This window comes from Callospermophilus lateralis, chromosome 7 (genome assembly GCF_048772815.1).
Source record: "Callospermophilus lateralis isolate mCalLat2 chromosome 7, mCalLat2.hap1, whole genome shotgun sequence".
NCBI classification, from domain to species: domain Eukaryota; kingdom Metazoa; phylum Chordata; class Mammalia; order Rodentia; family Sciuridae; genus Callospermophilus; species Callospermophilus lateralis.
Window position 1 is genome coordinate 120,416,319 of NC_135311.1, and position 19,453 is coordinate 120,435,771.

General features: G+C 50.9%; 1 protein-coding gene across 4 annotated transcripts in view; it reads right to left on the bottom strand.

Annotated features, from left to right (window-relative positions):
* Znf362 (zinc finger protein 362) overlaps window positions 1-19,453 on the bottom strand; it is a 36,336-nt gene that overhangs the window by 11,221 nt on the left and 5,662 nt on the right. For 2 of the 4 annotated variants that reach the window (XM_076860800.2, XM_076860803.2), the window contains exons 2-6: window positions 13,008-13,133; window positions 7,915-7,978; window positions 7,495-7,741; window positions 3,649-3,976; window positions 2,701-2,925 (exon numbers count right to left, since the gene is read on the bottom strand). In XM_076860800.2, coding sequence (XP_076716915.1) covers window positions 2,701-2,925; window positions 3,649-3,976; window positions 7,495-7,741; window positions 7,915-7,978; window positions 13,008-13,045 — 902 coding nt within the window. In that variant the 5' untranslated portion in view covers window positions 13,046-13,133. Of the gene's footprint in view, window positions 1-2,700; window positions 2,926-3,648; window positions 3,977-7,494; window positions 7,742-7,914; window positions 7,979-13,007; window positions 13,134-13,587; window positions 17,282-19,453 lie in introns of those variants that run through there. The other 2 variants (XM_076860802.2, XM_076860804.2) reach the window with 2 other exon arrangements.

The window sequence follows — 19,453 nt, forward strand, 5'->3', positions numbered from 1 at the left end:
GCATTTTTTTTAAAAAACATTGCCTCAAGCTGGGCAATGTTCAGTGGTAGAGCGCTTGCCTAGCATTCATAACGACATGTGTTTGAACCTCAACACCATTAAAGAAAAATAGGTCTCTAGATTTAAAATACCCTTACCAATTAATAATAACCATAACTCATGCTTTATGAGATAAACTGAAAGACCCTAAAGATTGGCCAATGCCCTTGCTGCATATAATACGTACTTAATCTGAGAAACGGATCATGCCTTGTATCTTCATAGAAGCCTCTGCTCTCGTCCGTTCTGATAGTGTTGATTATTATAATAAATGGACCAGATTTGTTTAGTCTTATCCACAGGTCTCACTTCCCACTTCAAGCCTGCCTTAAGGCCTCTGCTTTGAGTGGCAGGTCAGAAACGGAGTCATCTGAAAGAACTCCTAGGAGAACGCAGCCTCAGGAGGGGCTGGGACACACACGCTAGGCTCTATGTACTTCAGGAAAGAGCCAAATGGGTGCAGGTTTCCAGTGACATCACTGCAGGATCCAGGATCTTCTGGTCCAGAAGTGGACAACTTAGCAAAGTGGACCAGTTAACCCAGGGTCAGAGGAACAGAACTACTATCTAGGACGGGATGAAGCCGATTTCACTGTGGTTAGTGTCTCATATTCCAAAGGGCATCTGAGAAAACCTTTTTCCTCCTTGGGTCCATCTCCAGTCCTCAATTTAGGTGGCTATATTTAACAGAGTGGAGTAAAATTGTTCCTTAAATGGTGCCCTGTTCTAACTAACTCTTCAGAATTCATGCGGAGCTATAAAAATTTTAAAAATCATCAAAGTAATTTAAAAATAATAATCCTACTGAGAAAACATCAGGAATTGGCCTCGTCTACAAAACTACTCAGAATAATTGCTAAAAAATATTCGAAGTGCCTTTAGTGAGACCCCTTTCTTTTCACAATCATTAATTCCATGTATAGTTCAATAAGAATCTGTCCTCTTTCCTAACAGGATATAATTGGGTAAAATCAGATTTGTCACCATGACTATGCCAGAAATGTCACATTTAAAGACAAATCCCATTTAATTAGGCATGACAAGCCTCATAAGACAGTACTTCATATGTGAGAATGAGGCCTCCCCAGGCCTCAGGCAAATGACTGGCACTGCTCCATGGCAGGGGAGTTCCAGCCTCCAAGATGATAAAAAACCATCAGTTCCTGAGCTTCCAACTTGAGGATTCTCCAAAAAAGAGGGCACTCTTACCATTATGCAATCTGGAAGAGTTGAATTGGTGGTTCTAAGTTCCTGATCTCTATTAATATAAGAAAACATTTTTCACACACACACACTTAAAATTCTGGCCCAAGAGCTTTACAATGTCTCCTGACAGAAGTTAGATTCTGTAGCTTATCATATGGGCCATAATCTTAAGAACCATGCAACCAGGAGGGTTTGTTTACTAATCAACACCTTGCTACCTACCTGTGTCCATAACACTGGCCACCTTAGAAATAAAATCAAAGTAATGACAACATCAGAAAATTGCTGAAACAAACTTATGTGGTCAGATCTGTGCCTTAGGAGGCAGGGAAATGAGAAAACAGGCTGACAGCTTGCCCTGTGGCCACTCTGTCATTTGTTCTTACTACTGAACCTACAAACCATACCCCAAAGTCAGAGAAATGAACAAGGTAAAACATTTTGCACCTTGTGATAAAGGATACAAAGACCATGGAGATGAATGAATAACTAACAAAAACAAAACAAAGTATAGAGGTCCCTCTGTATGGTATTAGTCTCCCAGAAGAGAGAAAACCTCCAGTTTTGTCAGTAAGTGACAAACCTCACAGCAAAACAATTTTCTCCCTGCCTTTGACCACGCTGATACTGGCAGACACAGGACCACGCTTCCAGAGATGATAATCATCGTGTGAGCAAACCGTGTTTCTTCCCCTCTGAACAGATGAACTGCAATCTTGGAAACCTTTGATTTGTTTCTTTAAATACCTAGGGTATTTTTATTTGGTGAGACAGCCTTTCTGATGTCTATATTCCCCTGCACCAACTTTTCTTCCCTTAAAGCATTTATCTTTGAGTCTCCCTTTCACACACTCAGCCCCACTGTAAGCCCTGATGGGCAGGGGGTTTTGTCTGTTTTATTCCTGGCCGTGTCCTTGGTACCTAGAACTGTGTCTGGCATGGTGCACAAGCGCTGCAAACACTTGTTAAATGGATGAATCGTATGCTCTACAGGAACTAGTTCTATTTATTCCACACATATTTAACAGATGCCCATATGTACCACACCAGGGAGATATGGAAATGGAGACGACCAAGCCCTTCCCTTCAAGAGCTCAAATATACGGGGAGCAGTGTACGAGCACATGGCGGCCCACCACTGATAAGAGGAGGATGCACGGGCCTGTGGGAACACAGAGACCAGGCTCCTTACCCAGCGTGGGGACCAGGGGGCTTCTGGGAGGAAGGTGGACTGAGAGATGGCCAGGAAAAGGCCAGAAAACAGAAAAAGGACACAGCATGAACAAAGACCTGGAGAGAGGGGTGGTGTGAGGGATGATGTAGCAGCAAGGGCTCCGAGGGCCCAATCAAAGAAGGCCAAGAATGCTCACCAAAGGAACCGGCTCTTGACCCCTGGGGGCCACAGGTGCTGAACTGAATGGGTTGCCGCAGGGCAGCATGAGGCAGGCCACCTACCTGGTGTGCTGCTGGAGGTGGGAGAGCTGTCGGAAGGACTTATCACAGTAGGAGCAGTGGTAGGGCTTGACGCCCAGGTGGATGCGCAGGTGCTGGGCCAGGTAGGAGGCATTGGCAAAGGACTTGGAGCAGTGCGGGCACTTGTGGGGCTTGGCCTCTGTATGTGACTTGGAGTGGATCTGCATCTCAGACTTGGTGAAAAAGGTCAGCGGGCATACCTTACACCTGCAGGGCAAGAGGTAGGGTCACACCTGGGAAGACACCCCAGCCCCTGTAGGATATCTCTGGGGAGATCTTCCATGTTGGAGGACCCTGTGTCTGTGAGGAGTCCAGAGGGCACAGGCCCATCTGGGAAAAATAAGGACAGGCTCCTAGCCTGGGGACCCTCCAGTCTGGGGGAGGAGGGCCTTAAGTCTGGGGGACATTGGCAGCAGCCTGGGGAGCAGGTCTATACTCAGGGAAGACAGGCACCATGATCTAGGGGGAAGAGGTCTTGCCCAGGGTCATGCCCATGGTCCTGGGGAAGGAGATTCTAACAGGCTAAGAGATTCTCAGTCTAAATGTACATTAGAATACTCCAGGGGCTTTTGAGAAATACAGATGCCTGTTTCCTCTGATGCTCCCACTGCCAAAATATTAACTCAGAATTCCTGGAGCTACAGCTTTGCCAATGGCACGTTCTGAAAGTTCAGATGGCTCACACGTGACCAGAGAGGAGAAATGCATTCTTGCCACACTAGACTGTGATGGAATGCCAACCACAGACCTCCTCTGAAGGCTCTATTCTAATTCTCTCCCACAAACGGGCTTGAGACGTGGGCGGGGCTCAACAGGAGACCACAACCTCTGGACCCTAGCCCCACCCTCAGCCCCAGGTCCCCTTTTCCCAGCCCTCAGCATGAGTTCCTGCCCTGAGATCTCTTGGTCCTGTCACACCAAGATCCCCACCTGTATGTCTTGCCTTCCTTGGCAGTCTCGCCGGAGGCCAGGATGGGGTAGGGGACAACAAGGACAGGTGGACCCCCGGGGTTCTCCGCCTTGATCTTTTTGCGGCCACGTTCAGATTTGGGGGGGCCTAGTAGGCCGTGGCCCTGGATTGTCTTGATGGAGTCCAGGAGGGGGGGGCTGGTGATCCCTGAGATGAGGGTGGGGGACGAGGCGATGAGGCGGCTCTGGCTGGTGGTGGTGGGTGTGGACGGGGTGCTGGTACCCGTGCCGGTGCCGGTGCTCGACTCAGATGTGCTCACAGTCGGGGTCCGGGAGGAGAGCCCCAGACCTGCAAAGACACACAGGTTTGGGATAGGGATGAGGGGAGCTGCAGAGGTCCCCTCAGCCCCAACTGTCCAGATGTGTGACTTTGGCAGGTCGCACTGCCTCTGTGAGTTCCCCCTTTCCATTCATAAATTATTACCCAGGGGGAACTAAATGAGAGAGAATGAGAGAGAGAGAGAGAGAGAGAGAGAGAGAGACAGAGAGAGCGCAAATACCTTAGACACCTTAAGTCTAAACTGAGTTAGAGCCTTAGAGGCCAAGGGGTCTATAGCTCAGCGGTAGAATGCTTGCAATGTGTGAAGTGCTGGGTTCAAGATGTTCACTACTGTGTTATTTATAACAGAAACATTTAGAGACAACTGAAATATGCAACATTGTTTAGAAAGTGTTCAGTATACAGTGATTAATCTCATCTACTGAACTTGCCATTATGTTCATTTTTAAAACCTGTATGTGTGTGCACAGAAAAACATAAGTAGAAGGACCAAAATGTGATGTGAATAATAGGAGTGATTAAAATAATTTCTTGGTTAACCTGTACTTTCTAATTCTTCAACAATAAACTTTTTAAGAACTTCTATAATAAAAGTTCTCTTTAAAAAATGAGAGGCCTAGGTCAGGCATGGTGGCTGTCATACATCTGTAATCCCAGTAACTCAGGAGCTGAGGCAGGAGGATCCTGAGTCTGAGGCCAGCCTCAGTAACTTAGTGAGACCCTCAGAACTAAGACCCTGTCTCAAAATAAAAAATGAAAAAGGCCTGGGGATGTAGCAGTGGTAAACTGTCTTTAGGTTCAAGTCCCAGTACCAAAAAAAGAAAAAAAAATATGAGAGGACTAGATGTATAATATCAAGTTTAGTAGACAAAAACATGAAAATGGCATCCATCACGTGGTTCAGAACACAAAAATCTTTGCATTGAGAAAGAAAATATCCAGAGTTGGCAAGAGCTATACCTTGTATCACACACAGTACCCCAGGAGTGCACATTTCTGCAGTCTTCATGGAGGGCAGTTTGGCCACAGCCATGAAAATTGTAAATGTACATAAATTTCAATCAAGTAAATTAACTCGACTTCTGGAAACTTACCATAAAAAATATTTGCACATGAACACAAAGATCTGAGTACAGGGGCCTCTCATACAAAACTGTGATTAAACAAAATTGGGCATAACCCGTTGGTCAGCAGGGGCTGTGTAAACAGATGTGGGGCCTCCTGACGATGGAGAACTTCATGCACATCCACGAAACAGAATAGATGGAATGCAGTGACAGAGAGGTACTGCTAAAAATGTGCTGCCAGGTTAAAAAAAAATGCAAGGCATAGACATTGTGAATGCATCTATTTTAAGACACACCTACTCAAAATACATAGGTACACACGGACAATGTGTGCATGTGTGAACACTCGCAACAGGTCTGAGAAGAGGCACACTAGTGTCCTATCCAGGGAGGGAAGAGAACTTTTTTGTAATAGGAGATTTGCAAGCTTTCCCTATCAGTTTCTGTATTATTTGGTTCTTTTACCTGGTGAATTCATCCACTTTTCACATCTATGATTAAAGGAAATAAAATATAGGGAAAATGTTCAGAAACTCTAACAATTATAGGACTAAGCCTAATTTTTTCTCCTTTCAGTTTGTCTGCAGTTTCTAAATTTTCTATAATGACTGTTACTATCTTTACAATAAAAGTGCAATGAGCATGTTGATGATAGAAGGGCAAGTTAAATCATGGCTCCAGTCCTACCACAAGCTCAGCAAAAAACACACGCATATTAAAAAAAACAAACAAAAAATATGGGAAAGGAAGGAAATGGACCAAAAGGCTCTTTAAGCTGCAGGGTTAGGAGCTGGAGATTATGAGCGACTTTTTTTCTTAGTTTCTCTTTTTTTTCCAAAATTCCCTTAATATGCTTATATTGCTTTTTTAATATTGCTTTTATAATGAAAAAATAAATTTAATAAAATCATAATAACAGGAGATGTGCAGAGTGCAGCTGCAGCCTGGGGAGGCCCACCAGCCCTACAATTTCTGGGCATCTCTGAGGAAGGGAGGGAGGCAGGGAGAGAGGCAGAGGCACCTGGCTGTGGGTAGAGGGGAGCCCGAGGAAGAAGAAAGACCTAGCTAGCGTGGCCTCCTGGAAAAGCCTGTCCAAGCTCTAAGTAGGGTATCAGAGGGCTCCAACCCTTAGACACCTACCCTGAGTGTCCCCTGCCACCTCAGCCACAGGCTAAGACTGAGCTCCGCTCTTTCATAAACCTCTTCCTCTGTGGATTCCATCCCAGCCAGAGAGCAGGAGTCGTCTCCAGCCCGTCCTCCCTGTGCTCACCCCCTACATCCTGGGAAGCACCAGGCCCTGCCCGCTCTTCTTTCTCAATCTCCTCACATCTGCCCACTTCTCTCCATATCCACTACCATTGCCTGGTTCACATCACGGCCCTCCTGAAGGTCTCCCTACTTCCATGTTTGTCCCTAACAACCCAGTCTTTACATCGCAGCACCAGCCAGACTCAGCTTTTAAACCCAAAGCTGAGCAACCCCCTCCCCTACATAAAACCTTTCTGTGGCTCCCCACTGCCAGGGTAAAGTCCAAGCTGCTGAGCCTTCCTTATCCGATGCCTACTTCTTTTGAGAAGACTTGGACCCTGGAACACACTGCCTGCCATGCCTCTTCCTAGCCATGAAAGCTTGGTTTCATGACTTGACCTTTCTCTACCTTGGTTTGCTAAACTGTTGAATGGAGACATTAGGGTGAAGCACATGAAATTACTGTTTTTGTAAATCAAAAACAGTCCATTGTTCAAGCTAATACTAACAGCATGTGTCCACTGCACTGGCTGAGCGGGGTAATAAAATGATTATCAGTAAATGCAGAAGCTATCGGGAGTAAGCTGCCATTGACACCTTCATCATTATCACCATCTTCTGGTCCTCCTCAACCCACACAGACAGCCTTCTCTTGCTTTCTACACACATTGCTTCCGCTCCATTTCCCTCATTTGCTGTCAACCTTGCAATTTGGCTCTACCAAGAAAGTCTCTTGTCCCCCCAATCTGATGGAGTTTCTTCTCTTTAGTCTCAAGGTTCTCTACGTTGATTTGGCTTTCCTGGCAAGCCCCAGCCTTCCTCCTGTCCACTGGAAGAAGGGAGTCCTCCTAGTACAGGGTCAGAGGACATCTGATGGCTATGGCTAGTCTTCCCCCCTCCCACAGCCACTTCAAGCTTCTCTCTCCCTAACCCCTCAGCTACCCAGCCCCCAACCCCCCCCCCCCCCCCCCCCCCGCCATCCTGTTCTCACCTATGCAACCGTCTCCAAGCCGACACAGACCTGCCCCCCTCAGCTGACCAATTATCTGCCCAGGCCTCACCAGCCTCCACCTTATTTCCCAGGATCCGCCTTTTCCCCCGCCCACTCTCCCGGCCAACCAGAGTCTCCACCCATCCAGGCTCCGCCCACTCACCGCCAAGGACCGCCCACCAAAGGCCCGCCCCGTTCCCAGCCCACTCGGGGCTGCCCACCTGTGACCGTGCTGGTGGCTGGCCGCGCGTGCAGCGCCACGTCTGGCTGCGGCACGGCCTGCGGGTGCAGCCCGGGCACCTGCTGCAGCTTGGGCAGCGACATGACAGCTTGGCTGCTTTCAGCGGGCGCGGGTGGCACTAACAGCGGCTGCTGTGACGAGGCCGACGTGGGCGGCAGGTGAGGTGGTCGGATCTTCTCCGCCATCAGCTGCTCCTTGATTTTATTAATCAGGACCAGGTTGTCCAGCTATGAGCGACAGAGGAGACCTGCTGAGGAGGCTTGGGCCGCTCCCTGCCCCTTTCCTGGACCCCATCCCCCTGTGACTCGGGAGCCCCTCTCCCGCAGGGCACAGACCAAACCCGGGCAAAGTGAAACGGCTGCAACGCGGGGTGCAACTGGAGGGGCGATGTCGGTCTTACCTGGCTAGGCATGGTGGGAGGAGGGGGCCAGAAGTAGGGGTTGTTAAATCGAGGTTCGGCCATCCTGCGGGGAGAGAGCGACAGTCACAGGGAGGTTCCCATCAGCTATGCACACTCCAGTGGGGCCAGTGTCTGGAATCCTTCCCTTGGCACCCAGAAGAGCAGGCCTTCCACAGGGCCCAGGGAAACCACATCTTCAGGCTCAGAACACTGGAATTTAGTATCTCCCTCAGTGGACCCCAGAGGGCAAAGGTCATATCCAGACCAGAGCACTCCCAGGACACCCCCCCCAAACCCCAACAAATCTCCATTCCCCAGTAGGTCCCTAAGCTGCAAAACCAACCCCATGGATTCCACACAAAAGCCCCCTGCCCCTATCCAGAGATAAACTGGGGTGTCCCGCAGCAACTTTGTAAATGGCCACAGAGCAGAAGCAATTGTCCATCCCTTATCCCTGCCCTTCTGTCCACTGCTCCTTTGAATAAAGGCCTCCTCTTCAGAATAAGGGGACAAACTGGGGTCATCAGATACAGCTTTTTTGGAGGGCAGTTTGGCAGGATGACTTGGAGACCCAAATGATTACTGTCCTTTGACAAAGAAATGGTACTTCTGGAAAGCTATCTAGAAACAGGAATTGGTAGACACATTTGACCTACAAGATGTGCATCAGGATGCTGTACCTAAGGAGGGGTTGGAGGCCTGAGGCTAGGGGAGTCTGGGGCTCTTTAGGCAAAGTGTGTGACAGTCTGATTCCTGGCCCTCACTCTGGCAAGTTCCATGGCAGGCCTGTGTGGTTAGAAGGCCTTTTCAACCAGGGCTGTAGGAAGGGTGAGCCCTCAGTGTTATCTCAGTCGTCTGGAGGGTCTGAGTCTTTTGTGACCCTAGAGTAAGTCAAGAAGTGTCTTACAGGGACCCTGCTGCACAGACATATCACATTAAGACTTGCTCCCTATCAAGTTTCTCTTAATTTTCTTACAGAAATTATTTAGCTACCTAGTATTGTTGCTTAAATAAAATTGTTTATTTTAAGAGGGAAGGCCAAATTAAAGAGTCTTCAACCTCTTTTCCAGGTCCCATGAGCTTGAGAAGTCCTTACTGGAATTATAAGCATAGAGTTCAGGATAAAACCCTCAATAAGGACATGAACTAATCTGAACATTTTTAAAAATATTTCTTTATAGTTGTGGATGGACACAATACCTTTTATTTTATTTGTTTATTTTTATGTGGTACAGAGGATCGAACCCAGGGCCTCAAGCATGCTAGGCAAGTGCTCTGCCACTGAGCCACAGCCCCCTCCCCTAATCTGAACATTTTAAGAAAGAACTTTCATACAAATTATTTCTTATGATCTTTATTTGAAAAGCAGCACTAGAGTTATAATGCTTTTTTTTTTCCCCCTGAAGTACTGGGGATTAAAACTCAGAGTCTTATAATATGCCAGGCAAGCACTCTACCCCTAAACTACATCCAGCCTTTTTTCTTTCTTTCTTTCTTTTTCTTTTTTTTTTTTTTTTTAATTTTGAGACAGGGTTTTGCTAAGTTGTAGAAACTGGCCTCCAACTTGTGATCCTCTTGCCTCAGCTCAAGTCAGTGGGATTATAGACATGCGACACCGCACCTGACTTATTTCCATTTTATAGTTAAGAAACTTGAGACTTGGAGAAAGGGGAAGGAAGCGACCTGTCCACAACACAGGGCTGGGATGCCAGGGTCAAACTAGAGATCAGATTTGCTCAAGCTGGTTCCTTTGGGGAATTTGTATTGCAAACCCTAGTCCTTGGTAGAGCGAGTACCCACATGTAAATAGCTCAATACCTACATGCAAAAATATTTGCCCCTCACTTCCAGCCTGGAGCTGGTTTGGTCTGAGCCTGGCCAGCCTGGGAGTCTGAGGCAGCTCCTGCCCTCTATCAGCCTCCCGCTCCTGCCACTCACACAATGTCTTTCCCTCTGCCCATCCAAACCCTACCCACTCCTTACGGCCCAACACAAAAAATGCTTCCTGCCTGGAGTTCCAAATCCTGGGGACTGCAAATCCCTGGGACTTCTCCTTTCCCAGAAAAATCTCAAAATAATAGCAGAGAGGAGGCTGCAGGTCCCCAAGAGCCTACCTTATGCAGGCACACTGACAGATACTCATCATCCCAATTTTGCAACAGAGAAGTGACTTTCTCAAAGTCACAAAGCAAGTAAGCACATAAAGCTGAGACTCCCACTCCAATCTACCTGATTCAATGTCCAGTGCCTCTGTCCCTTAGCTGTTTAGGGAAAGGACAAAGCATCCTGACTAGGCTTGTGGATGTACCCTGCCTCAGGATAGCATGGCTGTGACCCTATGGGTGAGCAAAGATAGGGCTAAGGGAGACAGTGAGATGGGGGGACAGGGGAGCCTGGGAACTGTCTGGTTTGTCTGGGTATCTCCAGCATTCAGGCCCAGAGGTTATCAATAATGTGAGGTGCACAGCAGAATGAGTAAATGAAGGAATGTTAATCAGAATCACTGAAGACAATCCCACACAATCCTCTAGCTGTGCACAATTTGTCAAGTCCTTCTGTACCCACTGTCATAACTTCCAGAACCCCAGGAGGATGGAAATCAGGGAAGGGTGTTTGCTCCCTTTCCACAGAGTAACACACAAGGGAATCAGTAGGGAGGTTGCTTGCTCTGAGCCACAGAGAGGGCAACAGTGCTGCAATGTTGGGGGTTGGCCCTCTAAGCCTCAATTTTCCTCATCTGCAAAATGGGGTAAGAGAAGCTGCCCTACCTCATTCCATCCTTGGCCCAGGACACTACCCACTGTACCAGGCTGCTCCTCAGACAGTTCTGGGGGAGCCACCTACCTCTCCTCCCTTCAGTTCAGTGTCAATGTTAGGGAGCTTGCCTAAGGTCCAGAGCTGCTACTCATCAGCTTGTAGTCTACCAGGGACCACTGCTTACCGTACTGGGGATCCAGGCCCACAGAGGGAAGGGGTCTGCCCCAGGTCACTTTGATCTGTGCAGCCCCTACCTGGTTCATCTGCACCCGTCTGGCTGGGGAGCTAGGTACTATAATGATTTAGTCAACGACCCTGGCTCTGGCGTCCACTTCCTATGTGCCAGATGCAGGGAGGCAGGGACAGAGCATTTCCTGAACCACTGCTAGGTGCACAGTGAGTGCCCAACAAGCCTTCGAGGTCCCTATGCCACCCTGGGACCTGGCAAGAGGTGAAGAAGGAGGAAGGTAGACAGAGCCAGGCTAAGCTACTACGGCCTTGTCTTGTTGGGGGTGTGAAGCAGGAGACAGGTGTGGCCAGCTGTGTGCTTGGGGCAGATGGATGAGGCAGAGGGCATTCCTGGCAGAGGCAGCAGCTTGAGCAGAGCATGGAGGTGGCGGCACACAACAGGCTTGGGCAGTGGGCACCAAAGAGCAGGAGAACGAGGAGGTGGGAGGGATGCAGGCCAGCCAGCAGGGTCTCAAAGGCCACGCTGAACACGAGGACGAGCCAGATGTCAGTGGTGCAGAGGCTTCAGGGAGCATCCTGGGCACAGGGGAGAGCCTCGGTGCCTGGCAGGGGTCGGGGTGGGGAAGTAGAGCAGGCAGGCAGCTAGGGTTGAGCAGCCATGCCCAGATGGACAGTGGCCACACGCTGACACTTGGGGAGGACAGGCAAACTGGGAGGGGCCTGAAGCACCAGACAGAAACAGGGACGTCGTCCTGGAAGCCCAGCCGCAGCACGGGCTCGCCAGCCATCATTTTGTTTCTCTTGTTCTAAAAGATGAAAAGTTGGATGGGTGATGAATGGCCTGCCTCGGAGCTGCTCCTGAAAACGGCATCCTGGTGGCTGCTGGCCCTCCAGCCATTGTCCAGCCGCCCATGCCAAATACCAAGCTAAGCCACGGGCCACTGCTGGGGAACCTGAGTGGAGCCCTGCCTGCCTACGCTACATGGAAGAGCACACAGGTGACCAGTGGCTTCAGCAAGGAAGAGCTGCGGCCACCACCATGAGCTCTGCCACCGTGCAGTGCTCCCTCCCTCTGGCCTCAGCAAGCCTGCAGTGTACTTGGCCTTCCTCGGAGACATGCTCCTCTTCTAGTTACCCTACCTTCAGCAGGACATCACCATCTGCCCAGATGCTCCTGGCACGGACGCTCAGTGACCACAGCTCTTGTTCTCCATCCCCCACCCACCCCAGACCACCACCAGGAGTGGTCGGGAGTCCTCAGGAGTTCATTGCCAGGATCTCTTTAAAACCCCTTCCTATGATCCAGTCCCATCGATAGCACCTCCACTGGGACCGGGGAACAGCCAGCTTTGTTTGGAGCCCACATGCCCGATTCAAATCTTGGCTCCAACTCACCAGCTGTGTGATCTGAGGCGAGTCACTTGCCCCTGTCCCCAAGTGAGGGATTAGCAGCCTGGAGCCTGGGGTGACCCTCCCCTGGGGAGGTGAGGCCTGCCTTGGGTCTTAAAGGGTGAGCGGGAGTTAGCCAGGCAAAGACAGCGTGGGGACATTCCAGCAGAAGCGACAGTTCAGCAGAGGCCTTCGGGGAAGGGGTATGGGGAGTGCTCAGTGGGAGATGGACGGGGTGGGGCCAGGCCCAGGAGGCCTGGAGTGGAGACTCCAAGCAGTGGGTGATGGGACAGGAAGACCCCTCGGCCTGCTGCGTGCAGAAGGCACTGAAGGGCCGGAGGCTGGCAGCCAGAGAGTCCGTTAGGAGGCCCTGGAGAAAGGAGGTGAGAGGCAGGGGCAGCACCTGGGCGGAAGAGGCCTGGTTAGAGCTGGAGGCCAAGGAAGCAGGCTGCTCCCCACAGAGTGGCCTGGGAGAGCGCTGGATACCGATTTGGACAAACATGGTCACAGCAACATGCAGACAGACAGCACCAGACCAGACACACAGGACAGACACAGACACAGGGACTCAGCAACTGCCATGAGCAGGAAGCCACAGCCACCAGGACACAGGAGGCTGCTGCTGGGGGGGGGGGGGCACACACCTCCCCCAGGGCAGCCGTGAGGGGGGCTCAGGACACGAGGATGAACACAATGCCTTAATCCCCCAAAGAACAAACCCCTCAATGACAGATGCAGCCTGAAATCAGGCTCCTTACCTAGAGTGTCCTTTCCCACTTGGTGAACTTCTACTCATCCTTCAAGACCCAGCTCAAGTGTTCCCTCTTCTACGGAGCTTTCCCTGAACCCCCAGTCAGTCACTTCCTCTGTGTTCCCAACAGCACCTTGTATATGGGAATAACAATAACAATCATAATAATAAAATGGCAGCTGCTATCGATTTCAATACCTGTGTCCTGAGTATGATTTAGGCCACTGAATCCTCCCAATGACTCTGAGATGTGCACCTTATAGAAAAAGAAACTGCAGCTCTGAGAAGTCAACCAACTTGCCCAAAGTCACACAGCTAATAAAGTGAGGGAGTTAAGATTTCACCCAAATCTGGTCTAGCCCTACAGGGCCCATCCCACCCAAACGTAGTCCTGTTTCCCCACCAGTCTGCGGAGCCTGTCACAGGCGGGGCTGGTGCTCACTCAGCTGTGCCACAACTGGACCCCAGGTGGTCACTTAAAATGGGCTGGGAACTGTGGCGGAATATTGATAGCCATTACTTTACTGTTTCAGTGAACCCATTGGACAGATGAAGAAAGTGAGGTCCAGAGAGGTTCAACAACTTGCCTGAGGTTCCAGAGCTGAGTCTAGATTTGAAAGCAGGTCTGTCTGACACCCTTTCCCAGGAGGGTGGCTTCTGAGGTCAACTCAGGAAACTCCACAAAAGGGCTAGGGAGGGGGTGCTGAGGGAGGGAAACACCAGGTGCCAGGCCCCGCAGTGTGGGAAGGTTCAGACCCAGACAGCAGGACACACAGAGGCCAGCCACCAGGCTGGGTCTGAGGAGCCTCGCCCACGGTGGAGCAGGGGGAGCTGTTGAGCAACGCGTGCCCCCCCACCTCCCCAGCCCCAGACATTAAAAAAATGCAGCTGCCCAGGGCTCCCAGGCCACAGGGGAACTTGCTCCCAACAAAGCAAACGCGAGCGCAGGACCCAAAAGTGTCCGGACACTATGATTACAAGAGGCAAAAATAAAAACCTGCGTCAGAAAAAGCAAGCTGCAGGGAGCCACGCCCAGAGGAGGGGGTAGGCAGGAGGGGAGGCGCCCGCCGCTTTGGGTTTTTGTCTTTGTTTCTCTGGTTTCCAAATTCTCAGTAATGTCATTCAGTTACTTTTATAATGAAAACAATAAATTTATTCTTTAAAAAAAAATGAAAGAAAGTGGTTGGTAGCCTGAGGGGGGCAGCAGATGCAGGGTCTGGAGGCATGAAGGAGGCGGAGCAGGGGAAGTTCAGGGGCGCCAAGCCCCCCACAGCCCCCACCCCCCAAGCATATAGGACCTGCGTGGGGAGTGGGTGACTGGAAGGGCTACCTGAAAGAAGTGACATGCTTTGAACACTGTGAACCTGCTTAGGAGCCTACAGGTCGGAGGAAACAGGAAGTCACCCCTCCCCTGTTCAGGTCCAGGGCCCCTCCAGCTCTGGCCTCAGCTGTTGCTAAGAGACCACTTGCACCCTCAACTTCCATTCCATCTCCCATTGCAGTCATGGGCTGCCCTACTGAGCCTCCCATGGCTCCCTACTTCCCTCCAGTCTAAGGGTTCTTTGGACCTTACATAGCCAGCTCCTGCTGACCTCTATGGCCTCACTGTCATTCCCCTTTGTACACGGCCCAGACAGTCTCCTTGTCCCCTGGAACTCCACTTTTCTTCTTGTTTCCTCAACTCCAAGCAGGCTGTGCCCTCCCCCTGATTCCTCTGCCCTCCCCATTTCCCTGGTTCATCCCAACTTTTCCTGGGAGCTCCAGTTTACAGGCCACTTCCTCCTGGAAGCCGGCAGGGGCTGCTCCACCCCCACCCTGAGGGAGTTAAGATTTCACCCTGTAACCTGAGCTTCCATCACCAGATCCTCACTCACTCCACTTGGTGTGTTTTCTCTGCTTCTGGACTCAAGTGCATCAGAGAAGCATCACGGCTGAGTTGTTGACCTTTTAAACGCCATGTGGTGTCTGGTAAGGGTCTGAAGGCATGCATGCTTGGGTGGAGGGAGCTGGAAGGTCAGAGCCTGGCAAGAAGAAAGCCCCTCCACCTCCTCTGAGTCCCCAATACCCATTATGCCGTCCCCTGCATGGCACTGTTCTCTATTTCCTGTATCTAAGCATCTCTTCCTAATTGATCCGAGGAAGGGCTACATGTCTAGCAGACCTGAAACAGAGGTTAAAGCTCATAAACACAGCAAATGCTTCTGCTTCCCTGGCAGTGAAAATTAAATGAGCTTCACCTGTCAAAAGAGCAAAAGGAAACAAGAAAATGATAATACCCAATACCAGCGAGGGTATGGTGAAATTGGCACTTCCATGTATTACCCGTGAGAGTGTAAACTGGAATAATCATTTCTGAAAACAATCTGGCCATCACGTGTCAAGAGCTCTAAAAAGGTTCAGACTTCTTGGCCTAGTGATCCCATTCTCAGGCATCCATCTTCAGAAAATAACCCAAAGAAAGACAAAGCTGTTTGCTTCTGTGGTTTCACAGCAGCAAAAATCTGGAACAGCCAAACTTTTAGTCAATAGGGGGATGGGTCTGTTAATCGTGTGGCTCAGCATTGTAGTCAACAGTTATTAGCAAGAGCCAGTGCTACTGGCACCCTCCTGACCCCTTCAACATTCTCATGGACCTATCAGGAACTGAGGCACAGAGAGATTAGGTGACTCGCCCAGGGCCCGGCAGAGTGTAGAACTTGAATCCAGGGTTCTGAGCCCAGGATCTCCACCCCAACACTGGATCCATTAACAAGAAGAATTAGAAAATACTGCAGTTATGTTGAAAAACACTAAAAAAGTATTCATGGAGAAGATTGAAAAATTTTATATGTATAAATAAAGCAATGACATCTTTATAAAAACTGAAAGAATTAGGTTATAAAACACCTAAATGCTAATGTGGTAGTTTTTGAATCCTGGAGTGGGGCAGAGACGGGGGTAGGGTTGATTTATTTCATTTCTCTCTATTACAGTTTTTCTACACAGTGGCTATGTGACTTTTTTTTTCCCCCAATACTAGAGTCTGAGCTCAGGGCACTCTACCATTGAGCTACCTCCCTAGACCTTGTTGGTTTTTATTTTGAGATGGTCTCGCTAACTTGTTGAGGATGGTCTCAAACTTGGATCCTCCTGCCTCAGCCTCCCGAGTTGCTGGGATTACAGGAATGCATCACCACGCCCAGCACTATGTGACTTTTTAAAGAAATACTTTTAATACAAGCAAAGCTTCAGCGAACTTTAATAAAACAAAAACTCTGGGGCCAGCCCATGGCCCCAGAAAGGACTCCAGCCCCAAGTCCTGCAAACTGACCCAGCAGGTTGGGGTTCGGAGAGGAGCAGCAACTTGCTTCAAGTCCCACAGTAAGCCCAGGCTTACCTCGACCCCAACAGGTGAGCCGCCAGGAAGGGGCTCCCATCCCATCTCATCCAGAAGCTCAAACGAGGACAGGCCAAGGGACAGCCTAGCCTGCCCAGGTCACTCGTTCTCCCACTGAAAATCCCTCTCGGGGTCCCATGCTTTGGGAGTCCCGTTCTAAAGCTGCAGCCAGACACTCAAGGTTTTTGCCAAGAAGGTCCTGCTGGCCACATTCTCCCTCGAGGTATGCCACTGGCAGGTCCTCCAACAAGCTGCTCTTGTGCATCGTGCCTTGTCCTATACTGACCTGGGGCCAAACTATCCCCCTAGACCTCTGTCACCAATTCTGAGCTCAGATGTCACCCATTCTTATGAATGGCCTGGATGTCTGTCCAGACCCCCGTCAGCTGTGAGCTCTGAGGAGGGGCTTGGGCCTGGGTCTAGGTGGCAAGCACCATACCTCCTCTGGGCCCCACAGCTAGGTGGGGTCTTCCTTCAGGTCTCAACTTAGAGGTCACTTTCTGACCTTCCCCCAACAGGAACTGGGTGGCCCCGATTTACATTCCTGTGCCCCTTGCAATCTCTCTAGCCCAACCTCTCACACCCTAAATATTCCTGTCTCCCCATCAGTGGTGACCCAAGGACAGGGTCACTGCTGCAGCCTAGAGCCAAGCACAGGCCATGAGGGCCATGGGAGTCCACAGTGTGCTCAAGGAGCACCCAAGAGAATCGACGAGAACAGGGATCTTTCCATGGGTCCCTGAAGACTGAGTGAGGAGGGCGTGGTCAAGGGCTTCAAGGGATGGGTCCTGACAGGGCCAGAGGATGGCCTGGAAGGGATGAGCAGGAGGCCATCTAAGAAGGACAAGTTGAGGGGTCCCACTGTCCCGGCTCCTGGAGACCCTTACAGCTCCAAATCCACCTCCCATGGACCCCCTGCCCTCCACCCACCTCCACCCTCTGCAGCCTAGAGCCCCTCTGCTGCACCCCACCCTATCCCCAAGACCCTGGCCAGGCCAGCCTCGGAAACTCGCTCCCGGGAATCCCCTGTGAGGAGCAGGGCTCCTGAGGGTGCTGGATCCAGTTTGGCTGGGTCTCCTCAGTGCCAAGGCTGGGCAGGGCTGTCTTTGTGGCGATGCAGAGCTGATTCTAGTGGGAAGGGGCTGCAGTCTGTGTGGTCCCATCCCTTCACCCTCTGGGACCCCACCTCTAGTCACCCACAGACGCCCCAGGCAGTGGACCTTCTCTGGGAGCCTTGGCGCCCTCACCTAGGGACAAGGCCCACACCTTCTCAGGGCCGAGAGAATGTTCTGCAAACTATGAACACAGGCCTGCTGGGGACCCCGCTCCCATGCCCACAGGCCGAGGAGGATGAGGATAGAAACTAAGCACTCCTTCCATGCTGGGTGCCCTTAGGTGCTTCCAGACCATTTCTCACTGGGGCTCCTGATGACCTCGTGCGGTAGATGCTGTGAACATCTCGAGATACAGCACATATTCCGAAAGAGGTCCAGAACACCCTCAGTGGCGCAGGGACTTAGGTAAAGCATGTACCCGGGACACCCAGGCTGCCTGGGCCTTTCTCACCCCCAGTCCCCACCTAAGGCTCCTCCCTCTTGCCTTCCATGATAATCTCTTCCTTGTTTGGGGTCCAAAATGAGGCCTAGGGTGGTTCTAACCTCCCCAAAGCTATGTGCTGGTGAGGGTCAAGGGAGCAGAGCCCTCCAAGTCCCCCTCCTCATTCCCTATTCCAGGGGCTGAAGGGCCCAACGAAGTCGTACCCTGGGCCCCTGGACGCCCAAAGGGGCAATGTGGCAGCTCAGGGGTTAACAGTATGGATTCTGGGACCCAATAGCAGGGCTTGGCTCCTTGGGATCATTACAAAGGCCCTGAGTCTCAGTGTTCTCATCTGTTAACTGGGATGGCAGTGGCGTCCCCACAGGGTTACTGAGAGGACTATACGCCTCAATAGGTTAAAGCCGTAGAATGGAACCTGGTGTGCAGGAGGGACTCAGGAGATGTGAGCATAAATTGTCCTTGGTAGGTTCCCCAAGGCTTAAGGGAGCCTTTTCCTACCTAGGAAGACCTGCAGGAGATTCCACTACCTGGGACCCCAGGGCTGCTCTGTTGACAGCTGGAGGCCATCCAGCTCTGCGACCAATTCAAAACAAGACTGCAGCTGGGCCTTGTCCCCAGGATCCTTTTAGACAGGTGCCAGGGTTCCTGGGAAGCGAACCCCTGGCAGGTTATCATAAGCCCCTCCCCATACTGTATCTCAGTGCTCCTCAACCCCCTGCCTGGAAGGTAGCCTGTGGGGCAGGTCAAGCAGGGCTCAGGATGGCTGGGGACCAGAGGACACGCCAGGCAACCAAGAAAGAGAGAGAGGGTCCAGGCAGGTACCATGTCACTTTTCTTTCCCTCTACCCCCAGAATCTGCCACAGGCCTGGGATACAGTAAATGCTCAATAAATACTGCTGGATGGATGGCAATGAGCTGCCTGCTCCTTCAAGCAGATCCAGGCAAGAATAGGGCACAGGCATAAGTGCAAGGCCCAGAATGCAGGGCTACATTCTCACTGGTGTAAATGAGCACGTGTGCAAGGTGTGCCTCAGTGTACAACACGTGTGTACAGGCAAGCCTGGGTGAGGAGAGCTCTGTGTAAATGCACAGGCTGAGGACCACAAGTATTCGAACACATATGGCTGAGCAGGCCCTGGCTGCATTCAGTTTCCTGGGAGGGTGTGCATAGTGTACACAGATGTGCAACCCTTCGGGTGGCAGGGTGTATGTACATGTCCCTATATGGTGCGTGCGCCAAGGTACTGTTTCTAAAACGGCAGGGGAGCACCCCAAATTAGCAAAGATGGGGCAGGAGCTAGGGTCAGGAGTGGTGGTGGAAGAGCTAATTGTGTGAATATGTAGGAATGTGTATGTTTGAATGTGTCAGGGGATGTGTCCACTCTAGCCAGGAATCCTAGAACTAGCTAGCTAGACTATCCCCTCAAGGAGGCTGAAGCCCTTTCACAACATTCAGGAAAGGACCTGAATGGTGGGGAGGCCCCAAGGACATCCTGGTGGCCACAGATGGGGCAGAGAT